The 20,721-nt window shown below is 34.6% G+C and overlaps 1 protein-coding gene across 1 annotated transcript in view; it reads left to right on the forward strand.

The window, feature by feature from the left end:
• The first annotated feature begins 1,384 nt into the window (after positions 1–1,384).
• Positions 1,385–20,721, forward strand: part of LOC131851083 (glycerol kinase) — a 35,162-nt gene continuing 15,825 nt past the window's right edge. Inside the window, exons 1-3 of the mRNA XM_059201515.1 lie at positions 1,385–1,739; positions 2,138–2,311; positions 3,150–3,297. Coding sequence (XP_059057498.1) covers positions 1,497–1,739; positions 2,138–2,311; positions 3,150–3,297 — 565 coding nt within the window. The 5' untranslated portion in view covers positions 1,385–1,496. The remainder of the gene's footprint in view (positions 1,740–2,137; positions 2,312–3,149; positions 3,298–20,721) is intronic.

The raw sequence follows: 20,721 nt of genomic DNA on the forward strand, positions 1-20,721 counted from the left end.
CATCTAGATCCAAGTTAAGCTAGCTAGAGCTTGTGTTATGGGTACTAGATAACTGATACATATACATAGATTTTTTTTTTTTGTAAATACATAAATATTATACATAGAAAACACCCAGACCGATACAAACAATCATACTCATGAATACAAATGTTTGTGCCGTGCGAGGAATCGAACCCGCGACCATCGGTCATAAAGCGGTGTGCTTGACCGCTAGACCACCTAGGTCGTCAAAAATAAGATATATAATAAGATTAATAATAATATTTTATACAATTCCAAATAATAATCTTGGTATGAGTATTAGGCAACTACTTACTATACATTAATGAATGAGTAAAATACTTAGAATAAATAATATACGTGTAAAGTAATCGATTGTCTTTTCCTTGAATATTTCCTTAAGTGGTGACAAATGCAGGTCGACCTTCTGGCAGTTGGTTAAGAATCGCTTATGAGGTGAAAAAATATTAATACCATATTTATTTTGATTAAGATTAGGAATAAAATTGTTGAATTAAAAAATATAAAATTAATTGTTACAAATCATCCCGGAACCCAAAAAAAGTCAAAAATGTTTTTACTGTAAGGAAATTGATCATCAGAACCTGTTCCTTGCTCGTAGGGCAGCAGAATTACTTTCATATTCAGTGATAGTGGCATTAGTTCCTAAATTACAATTTCATATGGAAATCTCTTCTTGGAATGACTTCGTTTTAGATGACTTTCAAGACTGGCGATCAGATGACTTGAAAATTGTAATAAAAATAGTATATTAATGATATCAATTTGTCGGTGGTCAATATTAGAATAGAAATAAAAGAAAACCTTTTTATTTAACATATTTTATCACTTTCTGTTTTTATAGGTACCTAATTAATAATTTATATAACTATTTATTTCATTACAGCGTGAAACAATGTTTTTTTTAAACTTATTTTATTACTTTTTATTTTTATAGCTACCTAATTAAAAAAGTTTTATTACACGTACATTCCAGTTAAAATGAAGTGCACTGGGACATCTAGCAGATATATTATGCTTTACCAAAAATTTCTACATTTGACTTCACAAGATGGCGCCCTGAATTGATAATTGCCATCACTAGATGGCGAAAATTATATAATTTGTAACGTACAAAAATAATATTCAAATTAAATGTTTCATTTTCCTGAAACCTGTACTAAATAAAAAAATCAAATTAAATAAAAACAGACATTAAATATTCATGGCTGTTTAGATGAGATTCCATAACGTTACTATTACTGTCAAAAATATTTCAACATTGACATGACATTAATGCACTCGTCTTCGGGAAAATAACAAATTCCGCAGTTAAGATAATTATATTGCCTCCAATAGTTTTATTTCATTCCACTAATCATTGTGTATATTTTAATTGTTCGGCATTGTCTTCTAGTGCGGTAGATGTCGCAAATCAAGTGTAATTATATAAGCAATTCAAATTAAATAATTCATAATATTTACTTGTAATTATGTCTGAGTATGGAATATTTGGCCCACTAGTTGGCTCAATAGACGAGGGCACTTCAAGTGCACGATTTATAATATTCAAAGCTAATTCATGCGAAGTAGTTACATCTTACCAGAAAGAATTATCGCAACATTTTCCTCAAGAGGGCTGGGTGGAGCAAGATCCTTACGAAATATTAGAAGTTGTTACGACTTGCATTCTCAAAGCTGTTGAAAATTTAGTGGACTTAGGTGGGAGACCAGAGGTAAATATCATAAATATATTTTTTTGTTTAATTATAAATTATATTTATAAAACAATTTCGACGAATATAAAATAAGGTCTCTCATATTAACCTGTTTACCGGGAAATTCTTTTTTTAATTACGCAGCATATACTTAACGGGCATTGACTCTCACTACGACGTGTAAGTATGTCACAACAATATCATTTATAATATTTGTTTTTTTATATGAAATATATGTTTTATAAGCAACAACAAGGGAATATACAAAAACTTACTTGTACAAAACTATACATCCCAACTATATGTACTACACATACATGCAATTGTTTATGTTTGATGTATTTATATGTACCACTCGGTTAACAGGTTAACTCATAAAAATTATGTGTGTATACATATTTAATGACTGTTTTCAGGATGTAATAGCTATAGGTGTGACAAATCAAAGAGAAACAACAATTGTATGGGACAAGGCGACGGGCAGGCCTTTGCATAATGCTATAGTATGGCTGGATATGAGAACATCATCTACTATTGAGAAGCTACTGGATACTGTGCCAAACAAGACTAGAAACAAGAATTATTTAAAGGTATTTGTGTGAATTGAGAAATATATCTTAATCATTTAATTATTTCTGTTTTAACTGGCATTCGAAAATAAAAAATAAGTAATTCAATTGAGTTTCTTGCCAGTTCTCCTCAAATGTATATACTACACTGGATGGTAAATTATAAAAATGGGGTGAAATCACAGGAACAGTCAGACTATAAAAATTCATCCATTACAATAAAATCTCTTAACTAACTTTTATTTTAGTTTATTAGAAAAGGTTATACAGTTATTATTAAATAAACTGACTGCAATTTAATATTAAAATTAACTGTAGACTTGCTCATAATGTAAGCAGTGTACCTCTTAATTTGATTGCTCTGTGCAGTTGAGCTGCATATGTTAATAATGTTACATATATAAAATAGTAATAAGTGCAGATAATAGAGTCCAACATAAATTTCTTTAATGGATGATAATGGAATGGTACACCTGCCTGCGCTAACGGTTTACGCTGGCGGGGCACCAGTGGAGGATGATGAGATGAACATGAAGTCAGATCAGTTAGCCCAATGTGACAAATTCACCGGGAATGTATCACGATGGTTTCCAGGGGGAACCGCGTGGAGATCGATCTGATATGGTACATTACTAGCAGTCCCCTCCCTCTGCGCCGTTGTGCTTGTAGAGCCGAGACTACTACAGTAGCCAGTCAAGCTCCTCACTAACACATGATTATTAATATTATGTATTTTAGGACCAGCCAAACTCCTCCCAAAAGTGCAGAAGACTCCTTATGTCTTCACGGGCTTCACAGAGGGACATGACCGTTCCGAGGATCTGTTTTAAAATTTCACTAATCATTAAATTAATTGCAGCCTCTATGTGGATTGCCACTTTCTCCATACTTTAGTGCAGTGAAGTTGAGATGGCTGAGCGATAATGTGAATGCTGTTAAAAATGCCATGAAAAATGGCACATGTTATTTTGGGACTGTCGATACTTGGATTATATGGAATTTAACAGGTATTTATATTATTTATAAAAATTTTTTTGTTCCTTTTATATCACTTATGTTCGGATTGGTTGGTGAATGAGTATGCAAGTTTGCAGTCCAGTGAGTGCACAACTTTTATTTAAATGATGCCTCCAGTGCTATTTTTTTGTTCCTTATGTATCAGTAGTGTTCGGATTGGTTGATAAATGAGTATGCAAGTTTGCAGTCCAGTGAGTGCACAACTTTTATTTAAATGATGCCTCCAGTGCTATTTTTTTGTTCCTTATGTATCAGTAAGTGTTCGGATTGGTTGGTGAATGAGTATGCAAGTCTGCAGTCCAGTGAGTGCACAACTTTTATTTAAATGATGCCTCCAGTGCTATTATTTTGTTCCTTATGTATCAGTAAGTGTTCGGATTGGTTGGTGAATGAGTATGCAAGTCTGCAGTCCAGTGAGTGCACAACTTTTATTTAAATGATGCCTCCAGTGCTATTTTTTTGTTCCTTATGTATCAGTAAGTGTTCGGATTGGTTGGTGAATGAGTATGCAAGTCTGCAGTCCAGTGAGTGCACAACTTTTATTTAAATGATGCCTCCAGTGCTATTTTTTTGTTCCTTATGTATCAGTAAGTGTTCGGATTGGTTGGTGAATGAGTATGCAAGTTTGCAGTCCAGTGAGTGCACAACTTTTATTTAAATGATGCCTCCAGTGCTATGTTAAGATTTCTGGAATACACTTATTCCTCTTCAGTATTTTGTGTGTGTGTTTTCAGATGTTTTGAGGTTTTGTTAATAAATAACCTCTGAGCTAGCTCATTAGGGTGGACCCTTATATTTTTAACTACCCGCGACTACTTCCGCATGGAATTTAACTTTATTTTTCGAAAAATTCTTATTACAAAATATATTTTATTTAACATTTTTTTCTAATATAAAAGTAGCCTAAGTTAGTCTTTATTACATCAGCTACTTACCAAAAAAAGCCCCGTCAAAATCGGTCCAGCCAATTCAGAGATTACCCGGAACAAACAGACAGACAAAAATTGTAAAAATAAAAGTTGGTGTATATACCGTATTTGTATTGAAATGCATGTAGTAAATAATGTTTATTTAAATATTACAAACAGGCATTCCAATTTTATTTATATGTATAGATAATTAATAAGTCTCTGCCTAGCCTCTTTCCATTTCATTTGGGGTTTGCTTCTTCTTCCTACTTCTTCCCTATCGGCCGTCATAGATGAGCTTATTCTGCTTTTATACATGTCATCCCACAATTCATACATTTTGTTTTGGCCGTCCACTCCCTTTTTATTTTCCATCCATCCATTTTTTTTTTACTTAAAGAATATAACCTTTTATTTAATACTAGCTGTACTTGCGACTTCGTCCGCGTGGAATTTAACCTTGTTTTTCTAAAATAAAAGTAGCCTAAGTTACTCCTTCCAAAAAATCAGCTACCTGCCAAAAAAGTCCTGTCAAAATCGGTCCAGCCATTTCAGAGATTACCCGAAACAAACATACAGAGAAAATGATAAAAAAAATGTTTTGGTTTATGTACCGTATGTATATTCATATGTATGTAGTAAAAAACGGTTATTTCAATATTACAAACAGACACTCCAATTTTATTTATATGTACGTATAGACTATAGATTGTGTCTGGTATGAAATAAATTCATATTCATTGCATTGGTACCATCATTTTGCATCGTATATTCTTACCTTAATGGTTAATTACTTGATTTCAAATTGCTTAATTATAATATTATAATTAATATATCTTATGTTTTTTATTGCTCTGGATCAATTATTGTTAGAGTTATAGTAATAACGTTAATGCATGACGAAATTAATTTTAATATTTATGATTATTATTATTTAGTTATCAATGAATGTTTCAATTTATGTTATTTGTGAATTAGAGTTTATTTGCTTCTTAGTGCTTGAATGGTTCAAGCAATCATCATAAAACTTAGCATACACTTAACAAGTTTATTATACTTAATTAACTTAATGTACATTTATGTAAAAATGTAATAGGTACACTGAACATAATAATAATGGCTCAGAACAATTCACACAGCGTCATCTAGTCCCAAGATAAACACAGCTTGTATTGTGGCTACTAGACAACTGATACAGATATTTTTTTTTTGTAAATACATACATAATATAGAAAAACACCCTGACCACTCTACAAATAATGACACAAATCATCAACAATCAGTACAAATGTTTGTACTGTTCGAGGAATTGAACCCGCAACACCGAGGCTGTCAACTTAAAAAAAATATCTCAGCAATAATTTTAATCAATAAATGTATAATTAGACTGGATAAAAAGGAGCACATCGTATATCTTGTCCAATACTGGCGTAATTCAGAAATTTTAAATATTTGAAATTAGACTTTAAGGCCACATGTATAAAGTGGGCTTTCCAAAATTTGTAATTTTTGAGTTAAGCCAGTATTATAATAAGTGTGCGATATGTTCTTCTACATCGCAAATATTGTATTAATATTGATAATTTTATAGGTTACAAATGAAAAACTGAACTGACTGTGTCAGTTTTGTATATACTATAACGAACCCCAATATGATTTCCTCGATTTAACAAATTCTTTATAATACAAGGGTATTTCAAAGAATTTGTTTGGTACATACATTGAATTACTCATAAGAGAAAATACACTTAGACATTGCAAACTTAATAACATGAAATTTCGACTTAAAAATCGTGTAATTAACGAATGTTTTTTTTATGGATGATATTGAAATGGTGTACCCGCCTATGCTAACGTGTATGCTGGTGGGGCACCAGTGGATGATGATAAGATGAAAATGAGGTCAGATCGGTTAGCTCATTGTGACAAATTCACCATGAATTTACCACGATGGTTTCCAAATGGAACCGTGTGGAGATCAACCTGACATGACACATTATTAGCAATATGATAATCAGTCCACCTTACTAACAATCAATTCTTGTCCCTGACGGGTCTAGGTAGCGAACTCTGAAAAGGGCGAGCACAATAGATCTATGTAGGTCGCAGTGCTACAGGTGCTACAGGTGCTACACATCTGACAATAGCCCAAACAATCCAATAAAAAAAAAAATACTAACAATCCCCTTTCCTCATAACGTTAACGAAACATTCATTAACATCAACCTAAAATGATTATATGGTCAAGCTCAGTGATGGCTGGCTCATCCGTCATACACATGAACGCATGCTGCTTGTGGGGACAGGCCTGCTCTAACTACCAGGAGTTAGTTACTCAAAGAGTTGATTGTGTATTTAATAATTTGACTCTAATGAACTAATGCAGTTGGTAGTTTGTATTCACACATTTCAACTTAAAAATATATAGTTACACCAATCTAAAGCGCAACACAAGTTTCTTGCACGTTCATCTTGTATTACTATTCAAAAGTGCTTAAAGTTTATTTTAATAAACAAACAATTATATTTATTTATTTCCGGGAATGCAATGTAAGTAAATTAATCGAATGCGTGACTATAGGCTACGTATTTCGTTGTATTCATTTCGGTTTGGTCGTCGTTGCATTTTAAGAATTATAGTTTTATATTCGGCTGTGCGTTCATTTGTAATTATCTGTTACTAATAATACACTACAGATATGAAGAACTAATTTACGCTTTTAGTGATATATATACATATCACTAAAAGCCTAAAAACTAAACTAAAAATAGCTATTATAACATAATACCGTGATATTTTTTTTAGTCATTGCATAGGAATTACATTTTTATTCGGCTGTGCGTTCATTTGTGATTCTCCGACACTAGTAATACACTACAGAGATGAAGAACTAATTACTTCACGCTTTTAGTTATACCGCGTATAACGTAACGTAATACCGCGTAACATAATACCGCGATATTTTTTAGTCATTGCAATTTAGGAATTACATTTTTATTTGGCTGTGCGTTCATTTGTAATTCTCCGACACCAGTAATACACTACAGAGATGAACAACTAATTACTTCACGCTTTTAGTTATACCGCGTATAACGTAACGTAATACCGCGTAACGTAATACCGCGATATTTTTTAGTCATTGCAATTTAGGAATTACATTTTTATTCGGCTGTGCGTTCAATTGTAATTCTCCGACACTAGTAATACACTACAGAGATGAACAACTAATTACTTCATGCTTTTAGTGATATATGTACATATCACTAAAAGTGTAAACACTCAACTAAAAAAAAACAATTATAACATAATACGTGATATTTTTTAGTCATTGCAATTTAAGAATTAATTTTTTATTCGGCTGTGCGTTCATTTGTAATTCTCTGTCACTAATAATACACTACAAAGATGAAGAACTAATTACTTCACGCTTTTAGTTATACCGCGTATAACGTAACGTATTACCGTGATATTTTTTAGTCATTACATTTTTTAGTCATTGCAATTTAGGAATTATATTTTTATTCCACTGTGCGTTCATTTTGTAATTCTCTATCACTAATAATACACTACAGAGATGAACAACTAATTACTTCAGGCTTTTAGTGATATATATACATATCACTAAAAGCCTAAAAACTAAACTAAAAAACAATTATAACTTAATACCGTGATATTTTTTTAGTCATTGCAATTTAAGAATTAATTTTTTATTCGGCTGTGCGTTCATTTCTAATTCTCTGTCACTAATAACATACTATAGAGATGAACAACTAATTACTTCACGCTTTTAGTGATATATATACCTATCACTAATAGCCTGAAAACTAAACTAAAAAACCTACTATAATTAATTTTTTACTGGGCCGTCTTAGTAATAATACAATAGGCATGATAAAGTAATGGCTTTTCGCGTAATATATAATAATAAAATGGCTGAGTCGGCGATTTTGTTTGTTTGTACATATATATGTTTAACTGATTAGATAGGTAATTACCCGCTATCTTCTCCTTTTACTAACAGGATATTTTTTAGTCGTTGCAATTTAGGAATTAAAATTTTAGTGGACTGTGTCACTACGGTATAGTATTGTATAGGGTTGAACGACTAATGATTTTTAGTGATATATATATATATAATAATTCAATGGTTGAGCCGGTCACTTTGTTCCTCTATATATATGTAACTGATTAGTTAACTGATATCTGTTATCTTCTCATGTACAAAACACGATGTTTTTGTAGTCGTTGCAATTTAGGAATTAATTTTTTTGTGGGCTGTATTACTAATAATACAATATAGGATTAAACAACTATTGGCTTTAATGATATATCTTAATAATATTATATATAAACGTGAAAATTTGTAAGTATGGATGTTTGTCACTATTTCACGCAAAAACTACTGAATGGATTAAAATTTAAGGCAGGTGAAACCGTGGCCACAGCTCTTATATATGTATATATGTATATATATATTCTGATTTAACCAATCGGTTACATATATAAAGTATATTTAGTTAACAATTAATTATCAGTTATCTTCTGAAAGTCGTTGCAATTTGCGTTTGCTGGGTTACTCCCAGCCCACTAAAAAAATAATAATACAATATAGGATTGAACCATAATGTATTTTAGTGATATACATATAATTACAAAACGGCTCAGCATACGATTTTGTTTGTTTACATGTATGTTTAACTGATTAGATTAGTAATTACCCGTTATCTCCTCCTTTAACAAGTAGGCAGGCAACACCTACCGTAAACCGTTATATTATTAACACAATCGAATCTGTACGTGAGACGACTAAAACGCCATCATATCCTGAAGCTAGTTGCTCAAGACATGAGTAGAAGCTTCCTATAGGAAGCTCTCTAAAAAGACAGTATCACAGAAAAGATTCGCTCAGAGTCCTAGGACTATCTCTCTTCCTAACTTTGTATCCCACATGATATCCAGTTTATCCTGTCCCGAACATTGTCTCCAGAGACCTCGAACTCCATCATGTCCAGCAAATAATTTTTTCCATCCCTTCCTTAGTCTGCCTCTGCTTCTTTTACCGGGGATGGAAAGCTATAGCCAAATTGCCATTTGACTAAGGAATATGTATATACGAGGAAATTTTAAAGTTGCACCAGTTATAAACAGGTTGCGAGGTAATATATTGAGCTGGTAGAGGCATGTCTTGCTAAGGAACGAGGATCATGTCTTGATGAAAGTGTATAAGATGAACGTGGATGCATGGAAAGGTATAGGACGCTCTAAAAAAGATGAATGGATTGTGTAGAAGATGATATGAATAAAAGAAGTGTATGCTCAGATATGATATCAGAGATCAGTGGGAGAGAATGGCGTACTGCGCCGACCTCCAATAATGGGATAAAGGCAAGGCAAAGATGATGTCAAATAATGCAAAATTTTCACCCTTCTATCAAAAACTACTAGTACTACTACTACTAGCTACATCAAACAAATTGAGGACAAAATGGGAGTCGTGTCGTATCAAGAATTAAAGAGCATGATAGAAGATCGCGGAAAGTGGCAAGAGCTCCACCGACAAGAGCGTAGCTCTTAAATTATGAATGAATGAATATCAAAAACCGCTACGTTTTAATAGCGAGTTTAATTTATATGCCAAAACAACGTTTAAGGGGTCAGCAATTACTATGTTGGTAGCCGATTACCTATAGAATAACATTATATTTAGTATATGATAAACGCTTGTCATATACTAAATATAACAAAACCCGTAAGACGAATTCCAGTAAACTCCCGTATCGTACATAGTTAAGGAAGGCTGTATTGTTTTGGAATCAATATTGAGATTGTACTCCAGACATTCTGCTCTTTACATCCTTGATATGATATTGGTATTTTCAGAGATATCACAAATTGTCTTATATAATTATGGCATAATAATGGTATGCAAATGTTATGTGAAACTGCACTTTAATTGAATGCATTAAGATACATTTTAATAGGTATGGTAAGTGGTAATGATTGGCAACACGACTTATTAATTACCTTGTCAATTATATGACTTTTATTATTAACAAAAGGCATCGCTTTGTAATTTTAATATAGAGCAATGTTTGTCATTCTTCAATGTGTTAGTCTTTTACATATTGTATATATACTACCTATTCGTCCCATTTTCCCACGGGTGTACATGTATTACATATATAAACCTTCTTCTGGAATCACTATGTATAAAAAAACCGCTTCAAAATCCGTTGCGTAGTTTTAAAGATTTCAGCATACATAGGAACAAGCAGCTTCATCGACTTTATACTGTGTAATGATGTATGTCGTTAGAACATTCTAGATGTGATCATTTCATTAAATGATCATGATATTATAGAGCCTTGTTATAGAGACCTTGACCAAATAAGGAAATGACGAGAAGGCAAGATAGACAGACTTACTTTTGCGTTTATAAATTAGTAAGCATATGCTATTGTATTATATAAACTTTATTACTGTAAAGTTTCATAAAAACCCGTTCAGTTTTTGCGTGAAGAGTAAGAAACATCCATCCATTCTCACAAACTTCCGCGTTCACAATATTAGTAATAATCAAATTTCAATACGCTTTCATTCTTAAACTAGAGGGTGCGTGTTTGCGCGGGCCTCAAGAGGCCCGCGAGGCGTTGTCGTTGATTTTTTTTTGTGAAGACGGTTTTCTTTTCGAATAGACTTGGTTGGCAAGTAGAGTTGTCTGTTTTGATACGATTAGGTGACTTCCTATTGTAACAGTGAATTTTTGTTTCACGTGTACCATCCTGTGGCGAAACTTTGTATTGTAATGGTCACAATAGAAAACCTAACCTAACCTACTTTTCTGTTTACTATATTATTCTGAGGCCATAATTTCTACTGTAAGAGTCGCAACACAAAACCTAACTTAACCTACCTTTCTGTATACCATTTCGACCTGTGGCTTTAATTTTTATTGCAATGGTCACAATACAAAACCTCATATTACCTACCTTTCTGTATTAGTATACAGAAATGTATGCTTAGTGTTGCCACCTAATTTTACAAAAAATCGCATGAAACTATTAAGATGAGATTTATTATAGATCCCCGTCACTCTTATGTTAGAATGTCGAAAAAAAAAAATTCCCACATTTTGGGTTTGCAAAATTACCCAAAAATCGGGGAAAATTTGTAGCCTAGATAATATTTCGAACCGAAATCTACCATAGCTCAATAAAGGTCGACTCGCTGCAGGGAAGCCCGGTACCCCAAAATGTATTCCTAAATTTATCATCAGAGATAAAATACTCGAACTCGGCCGCCATCTTGGATTTTTCCTTTTTGAATACTTTTAACTTATCCACTTTGGCGATTGAAACATTTTGTCCATACATTGTACAGAGTTAAGGTGACTCCTTCTAGTAGTTCCTTAGTACTGTTTACTATGAAAATTAGTTAATACTTTGCACCGAGAGTTTCCATTCCTCAATACAAGTCAATTCGATGCAGGGATGATGCCATAAAACTGAATTTTAAAAAGTTCTTAAAATTGTCATCATAGATAAACTATCCTAATTCGGCCGCCATCTTGGATTTTTTCTTTTTAAATACTTTTAACATATACACTGGTGATAGAAACACTTCATATATACATTGTACAGAGCCCAGGTTACATACACCTAGGACTTCCTTAGTACGATTTACTATGAAAATCTATGTATGGTGTTGCCAGGAGATTTTGACAAAAAACACCTAGGGCCCTTTAAGGGATAATTTTGGACCAATGTTCATCACTGTTTTGTTCAAATTGCCGAAAAAAAAATTCCACGTTTTTTTACTTTTCTTCGAAATTACCCCAAAATCGGGAAAATTTTTTGGACCAGGTAATATTTCCCACCGAGAGTATCCATTGCTCTATAGGAGTCAACTCGCTACAAGGTTTAGTGGTACCTCAAAATTGAATTTTTAAAAGTCCCTAAAAATGTCAACATAAATTAAGTACCCCAACTCGGCCGCCATCTTAGATTTTTACTTTTTAATACTTTTGACATATTCACCCTAGTGACAGAAACATTTCGTTCATACATTGTATAGAGCCTCGGTGACTCCTTCTAGTACTATTCTCTAAGAAAACTGATGTAAGGTGTTGCCAGATAATTCTGACAAAAACCACCTAAAATCAATAGGGGGATTGTTTTTGACAGATTTTCATCATTCTTTTGTTTGAAATGTCCAAAAAATATTTTCCCACTTTTTAGGACCTATCTCAAAAATTACCCTAAAATCGGGGAAAATTTTTATACCAGGTAATACTTTGTGTTGAGACACATCATCTCTCCATAGTAGTCGACTGGCTGTGGGGTTGGCAAGTGTCCTAAAACTACATTTAAAAATATCCCAAATTTTCTCCGAAAAGCAAAACTCCCCTATCTCTGCCGCCATTTTGGATTTTTACTTCTTAATACTTTTGACGTATTCACCCTAGTAGCAGAAACATTTCGTCCATACATTATGTAGAGCTTCGGTGACTTCTTCTTGTACTATTCCCTAAGAAAACTGATCTGAGGTGTTGCCAGATAATTCTGACAAAAACCACTAAAAACCCTTAAGGGGATGACTTTTGACAGATTTTCATCATTCTTTTGTTTGAAATGTCGAAAAAAAATTTTCCCACTTTTTAGGACCTGTCTCAAAAAATACCCCAAAATCAGGGAAAATTTTCATACCAGGTAATACTTTGTGTCAAGAGACATCATCTCTCCATAGAAGTCGACTCGCTGCGGGGTTGCCATGTGTCCTAAAACAACATTTAAAAATGTCCCAAATTTTATCCGAAAAGCAAAACTCCCCTATCTGTGCCGCCATCTTGGATTTCTAAAATTTCATAATTTTTCCTATATGCCGGGTCCTTCGGCTATCCGACGCCGCACAGTGCGTTGAGCTAGCACACTCGTAGGTACCCTATCAATTTCAGTTTTTGAAGCTAGACCTCAATTTCAAAATTTGTCCCATGATGTATGGGTGTTGCCAGCAAATTCTGACAAAATCCACCTAAACCCCTTCAGGGGACGATTTTTGGTAGACCAACAAGACTTTTTCATTTAAAATGTCGAAAAAAATTTTTCCCACTTTATGGGACTTTTCTCCAAATTTAACCCAAAATCGGGGAAAATTTTTAGCCCTGGCAAATCTTCTTACTGAGACTTACCCATGTCAGTAGGTGGCGTATAGCTACGGGGTTGCCATGTGCAGCAAAAACGCGATTGAAAATATACCAAAATTTTTCCAAAAAATAAATCTCCCATAGCTTGGCCGCCATCTTGGATTTCTGAAATTTCATAATTTTCTCTAGAGGCCGGGTCTTTCAGCCTCCCAATGCCCTACAATAGGGATCGGTAGCATCCCCGCAAGTACCCTAGGAATTTCAGTTTTTGGAGAGACACCCCAATTTCTATTTTGGTCATACCATGTATGGGTGTTGCCAGCAAATTCCAACAAAACCCACCTAAAACCCTTTATAGGATCTTTCTCGATAGGCCTTGATGCTTTTTTGTCAAAAATGCCGAAAAAATTTTTTCCCACTTTTTGGGACATTTCTCCCAAATTACCCCAAATTCGGAAATTCTTTTTATCGCTGGCAATACTTCTTACCGAGACCCATCATCGCCCCATAGAAGCCGACTCGCTGCGGGGTTGCCCTATATCTAAAAAATGACTTTGAAAATAATCCGGATTTTTAGGACCAAATTCACACGCCCCCAACTCGGCGACCATCTTGGATTTTCCAAATTTCATAATTTTCCCTAGAGGCCGGGTCCTTCGAGTTTGCTAAGCCACACAACCGGAGTCGCCAGCACCCCCGCAACTACCCTGGGAATTTCGGTTTTTGAAACCCTAGAAAATTTTCAACCAGTTTTTGGCAATTTTTTCGCCGCCATCTTGGATTTTAATTTTTTGTTTTTACGCCATATTCTGGGTCCCGCCGAGACGTGCCAAATCACTCTTTGAACGGAATCGATCCGAGCGAAACTCTAAAAGTTAGCCGCCATCTTTGTCCGCCATCTTGGATTTTCCCAAATTTCGGAATTTTCTCGTGGTCACCCTAGCCAAAGGAACATTTCCCCCATACATCGTCTCGACCCCCGGACGCTCCTTCTGGGAGAACAACTATGTCAATCAGTGAGTGAGTCACCGTAATGCAGCTTTATATATTATAGACTAGAGGGTGCGTGTGTGCGCGGGCCTCAAGAGGCCCGCGAGGCGTTGTCGCTGATTTTTTTTGTGAAGACGGTTTTCTTTTCGAATAGACTTGGTTGGCAAGTAGAGTTGTCTGTTTTGATACGAAATCATTCATGTGACTTCAAATTGTAACAGTGTGGCAAAACTTTATGTTGTAATGTTCACAATACAAAACCTAACCTAACCTACCTTTCTGTATACTATATTAGTCTAGGGTCAAGTTTTTAATGTAGAGATTAACCTACCTTTTTGTTTACTATATTATTCTGAGGGCATAATTTCTACTGTAAGAGTCGCAATAGAAATCCTAACCAAACGTAACTTTCAGTATACCATTTCGACCTGTGGCTTTAATTTTTATTGCAATAGGCACAATACAAAACCTCACATTACCTACCTTTCTGTATACTATATTAATTTGGGTTCACAGTTTATAATGTAGAAATCATAATACAAAACCTAACCTAACCTACTTTTTTGTTTACTATATTATTCTGAGGCCATAATTTCTACTGTAAGAGTCGCAATACAAAACCTAACCTAACCTACCTTTCTATATACCATTTCGACTTTTTATTTTTTTTTATTTTGGCTTAGCTACCCGGGTGACAAAAACATTTCGTCCATACATTGTCAACTCCTTCTAATAGTTTACTATGAAAACCGATGTATCAAACTTACATCGGTTTTCATAGTAAAGTTTTCCAAATAATTTTGATAAAAGCCTTAGGGTTATTATTTATCGTAGGTAAAGGACCTATGATAAATAATAACCACTCAACACTCTTTTAATTAAAATATCATAAATATTAAAATCGGAGAAAGTTTTTAGCGCTGGCAATACTAAGATTCAATGCCATCCCATAAAAGCGGACTCGCTGCATGGTTACAATGTACCAAAATAAAAAAATCTTCCAAATTTTGTTCAAAGCCAACCTCGGCGACCATCTTGGATTTTTCCATTTTGATACTTCTGACGTATATATTACATGACGACAGATATATTTCGTCCATATAATGTACAGAGACACGGTCCTTTTAAAATATTCGGTCGGTTCCTTAGTAAATATTACTTTCTACGAAAATCTATGCATGGTGTTGCCCCCTAATTTTACAAAAAATTGCATAAAACTATTAAGATGAGATTTATTATAGATACCCGTCACTTTTATGTTTAAATGTCGAAAAAAAATTCCCACATTTAAGGTTTGCAAAATTACCCAAAAATCGGGGAAAATTTGTAGCCTATATAATACTTCACGTCTTTGCTCCATAGAAGTAACTTGCTGTAAGAAATAAAATACTACCCCAAAAAATGAGTTTTAAAACGTCCCTAAACTTGTCATCGGGAATAAAGTACCCTAACTCGGCCGCCATCTTGAATGATTCCATTTTAAATAGTTGTTTTAACATATACACCTTGGTGAGAAACATTTCGTCCATACATTGTACAGAGCCAAGGTAACTCCTTCTAGTAGTTCCTAAGTACTGTTTACAATGGAAATCTATATATGGTGTTGCCAGCTCATTTTAACAAAAAACACCTAAGACCCCTTGGGGATTATTTTTGACAGATCGTCATCATTGTTTGGTCTAAAATGATGAAACAAAAAATTCCACGTTTTTTTTTACTTCTCTCCGATATTACCCTAAAATCGGGGAAAATTTTTAGACCAGATAGTGCTTCGTACCCAGAGTTTCCACTGTTCCATAAAAGTCAACTCGCTGCAGTGACGATGGGTACCTGAAAATTGAATTTAAAAAAGTACCCTAACTCGGCCGCCATCTTAGATTTTTACTTCTTAATACTTTTGACGTATTCACCCTAATAACAGAAACATTTCGTCCATACATTATGTAGAGTCTCGGTGACTTCTTCTTGTACTATTCCCTAAGAAAACTGATCTAAGATGTTGCCAAATAATTGTGACAAAAACCAATAAGGGGATGATTTTTGACAGATATCCATCATTATTTTGTTTGAAATATCGAAAAAAAAATCCCACATTTTGGACTTGTCTTCTAAATTACCCAAAATCGGGGAAAATTTTCATACCATTTTTCCTTTTTCGTCCATATATTGTACAGAGACACGATCCTTCTAGTGGGTCCTTAGTAAATATTACTTTTTACGAAAATCGATGCATGGTGTTGCCACCTAATTTTACAAAAAATCGCATATAACTATTAAAATGATATTTATTATAGATCTCCGTTGCTCTTATATATAGTTTGTCGAAAAAAAAATCCCACATTTTGGGTTTGCAAAATTACCCAAAAAACGGGGAACATTTGTAACCTAGGTAATATTTCGAACCGAAATCTACCACGGCTCAATAAAGGTCGACTCGCTGCAGGGAAGCCAGGTAAATTTATCATCAGAGAAAAAATACTCAAACTCGGCCGCCACCTTGGATTTTTCCTTTTTTAAATACTTTTAACTTATCCACTTTGGTGACAGAAACATTTTGTCCATACATTGTACAGATGTAAGGTGACTCCTTCTAGTACTTCCTTAGTACTGTTTACTATGAAAATTAGTTAATACTTCGCACCGAGAGTTTCCATTCCTCAATAGAAGTCAGTTCGCTGCAGGGTTGATAGGTGCCACAAAACTGAATTTACTAAAAAGACCTTAAAATTGTCATAATAAATAAAGTATCCTAATTCGGCCGCCATCTTGGATTTTTCCTTTTTAAATACTTTTAACACATACATTTTGGTGACAGAAACACTTCATATATACATTGTACAGAGCCCAGGTTACACCTCTAGTTCCTTAGTACGGTTTACTATGAAAATCGATGTATGGTGCTGCCAGATGATTTTGACAAAAACCACCTAGGATCCTTTGGGGGATGATTTTGAACCAATGCTCATCACTGTTTTGTTCAAATTAACGAAAAAAAAAATTCCCACGTTTTTTTACTTTTCTCCGAAATTACCCCAAAATCGGGGAAAATTTTTAGACCAGGTAAAATTTTCCACCGAGAGTTTCCATTGCTCTATAGAAGTCAACTCGCGTCAGGGATTAATTGTACCCCAAAATTGAATTTTAAAAAGTCCCTAAAATTGTCAACATAAATTAAGTACCCTAACTCGGCCGCCATCTTAGATTTTTACTTTTTAATACTTTTGACATATTCACCCTAGTGACAGAAACATTTCGTTCATACATTGTATAGAGCCTCAGCGACTCCTTCTAGTTCTATTCTCTAAGAAAACTGATGTAAGGTGTTGCCAGATAATTCTGACAAAAAACACCTAAACTCAATAGGGGGATTGTTTTTGACAGATTTTCATCATTCTTTTGTTTGAAATGTCCAAAATAAATTTTCCCACTTTTTAGGACCTATCTCAAAAATTACCCTAAAATCGGGGAAAATTTTTATACCAGGTAATACTTTGTGTTGAGACACATCATCTCTCCATAGTAGTCGACTGGCTGTGGGGTTGCCAAGTGTCCTAAAACTACATTTAAAAATATCCCAATTTTTCTCCGAAAAGCAAAACTCCCCTATCTCTGCCGCCATCTTGGATTTCTAAAATTTCATAATTTTCCCTAGAGGCCGAGTCCTTCGGCTATCCGACGCCGTACAGTGCGTTGAGCTAGCATACTCGTAGGTACCCTATCAATTTCAGTTTTTGAAGCTAGACCTCAATTTCAAAATTTGTCCGATGATGTATGGGTGTTGCCAGCAAATTCTGAAGAAATCCACCTAAAACCCTTCAGGGGACGATTTGTAGTAGACCAAAACGAGTTCTTCATTTAAAATGTCAAAAAAAAAATTTCCCACTTTATGGGACTTTTTTCCAAAATTAACCCAAAATCGGGGAAAAATTTTAGACCTGGCAAATCTTCCTACTCAGACTTACCCATGTCAGTAGGTGGCGTTTAGCTGCAGGGTTGCCATGTGCAGCAAAAACTCGATTGAAAATATCCCAAATTTTTTCCTAAAACTAAATCTCCCATAGCTTGGTCGCCATCTTGGATTTTTGAAATTTCATAATTTTCCCTAGAGGCCGGGTCTTTCAGCCTCCCAATGCCCTATAATAGGGATCGGTAGCTCCCCCGCAAGTACCCTAGGAATTTCAGTTTTTGGAGAGACACTTCAATTTCTATTTTGGTCAAACCATGTATGGGTGTTGCCAGCAAATTCCAACAAAACCCACCTAAAACCCTTTAGGGGATGTTTCTCGATAGGCCTTGATGCCTCTTTTGTCAAAAATGCCGAAAAAATTTTTTCCCACTTTTTGGGACATTTCTCCCAAATTACCCTAAATTCGGAAATTCTTTTTATCGCTGGCAATACTTCTTACCGAGACCCATCATCGCCCCATAGAAGCCGACTCGCTGCGGGGTTGCCCTGTACCTAAAAAATGATTTTGAAAATAATCCGGATTTTTAGGACCAAATTCACACGCCCCCAACTCGTCGGCCATCTTGGATTTTCGAAATTTCATAATTTTCCCTAGAGGTCGGGTCCTTCGAGTTTCCTATGCCCTACAACCGGTGTCGCCAGCACCCCCGCAACTACCCTGGGAATTTCGGTTTTTGAAACCCTAGAAAATTTTCAACCAGTTTTTGGCAATTTTTTCGCCGCCATCTTGGATTTTAATTTTTTGTTTTTACGCCATATTCTGGGTCCCGCCGAGACGTGCCAAATCACTCTTTGAACGGAATCGATCCGAGCGAAACTGTAAAAGTTAGCCGCCATCTTTGTCCGCCATCTTGGATTTTCCCAAATTTCGGAATTTTCTCGTGGTCACCCTAGCCAAAGGAACATTTCCCCCATACATCGTCTCGACCCCCGGACGCTCCTTCTGGGAGAACAACTATGTCAATCAGTGAGTGAGTCACCGTAATGCAGCTTTATATATTATAGATATAATATTTTTACATTAATGTAAATTATAAGCTTCGGACATCAATCAAAATCGAGGGTCACTCGATTGCAACAGAAACCGAAACTTTCAAAATTCAACAATAATAATGTTCTTTCCGAATTAAACATCGCCACATGTAGACACCGTTCATGAAAACGAAACTGTAGCGCGTTTTAATTTTATACCACTCCCATCTAGTGAGTTTCTTCGACGTATATATGTATACCAACCCCGACTTTGGGTACTCTTATGTACATTCGTTTGTATTTATACATAAATTGACGTAAGTCCAGTGTATTACTCTATAAATATTGCGTTCTTACCAATGAATGTATGAGCACTCTTGTTTTGATAATAAACTTGATTGATATGAACTACTACTGTCATACTCGCCCGTCATTCAAGTAATCGTTTAGTGAGTAATAGGCTTTGCAATTTAAACAAAGGCATTGGGATTACCTTCTCATTCCTACGCATTACATGTCCATACCATGGACATTTACAGTAATAAAGTTTATAAAACAGATTAACACACCCTAATTTAATAAATGCGAAAGTAAGTCCGTCTGTCTCGCTTTCACGCCTAAACTTCTGAACCGATTTAAAGAATAGGAAGAAAATTTCCTTGTAAATTGCCGTTATTTTATCTGATTTGTTAAATCAATAAACTGATGAAGTTAATTAATAAACAAAAACGTATATATTCATTCTTTAATGATTCTGTTACTATCTAATGACGTGGCGGATCTTTGAATAACTTGAAAGAGTTATACTCACTATTAAGTAGCTATGACGAGGTCGTGTGGAATGAGTAGTCATGCTCACTAAAATGTCCAGACATGTGGCGGCGTGATGGGCCGGGTCATTGGGCTCCCTAAAATATGGTCGAGCGCAGTGATGGCTGGTTCATCCGTCATACTCGTGAAACTAGTGCTGCTTGTAGGGACTGGTCTGCTCTTATCACTACGACTGATTTAATCTTATTGTGTTTTTATATTTGAGCCTAAATAAATTAGTGCTTGTTGGTAGTTTGTTTTCACACGTTTCGACTTGTAAATGTGAACAAGTATTGTTTAAATAGCAACACACAAGTTTCTTGCTTATTCTTCTTGTGATGAGACAGAATTCCGAATAAGCGGTTGATTTAAAAAAAATTGTTGACTATTCAAAAGTGCTTAAATTAAGTTTATTTGCATAAATGATTTTCTATTCTATTCTATAAAGATCAAATATATGGCGGCGTGGTGGGTCAGGGCAATAATATATGCAGGTAACTCTATTCTCTCTAATTTGAATTTAGAAATGAATCTATATTTTTGTAAACATATTACAAGCTCATTTGATAAGAATAAGAGCTGAGATTCTTGTCATGAAAGCACTCGGAAGTTCTTAGCTTGAAA

This window comes from Achroia grisella, unplaced genomic scaffold, assembly GCF_030625045.1.
Source record: "Achroia grisella isolate CSIRO2021 unplaced genomic scaffold, CSIRO_AGI_Agris_v1 utg1173, whole genome shotgun sequence".
NCBI lineage: Eukaryota > Metazoa > Arthropoda > Insecta > Lepidoptera > Pyralidae > Achroia > Achroia grisella.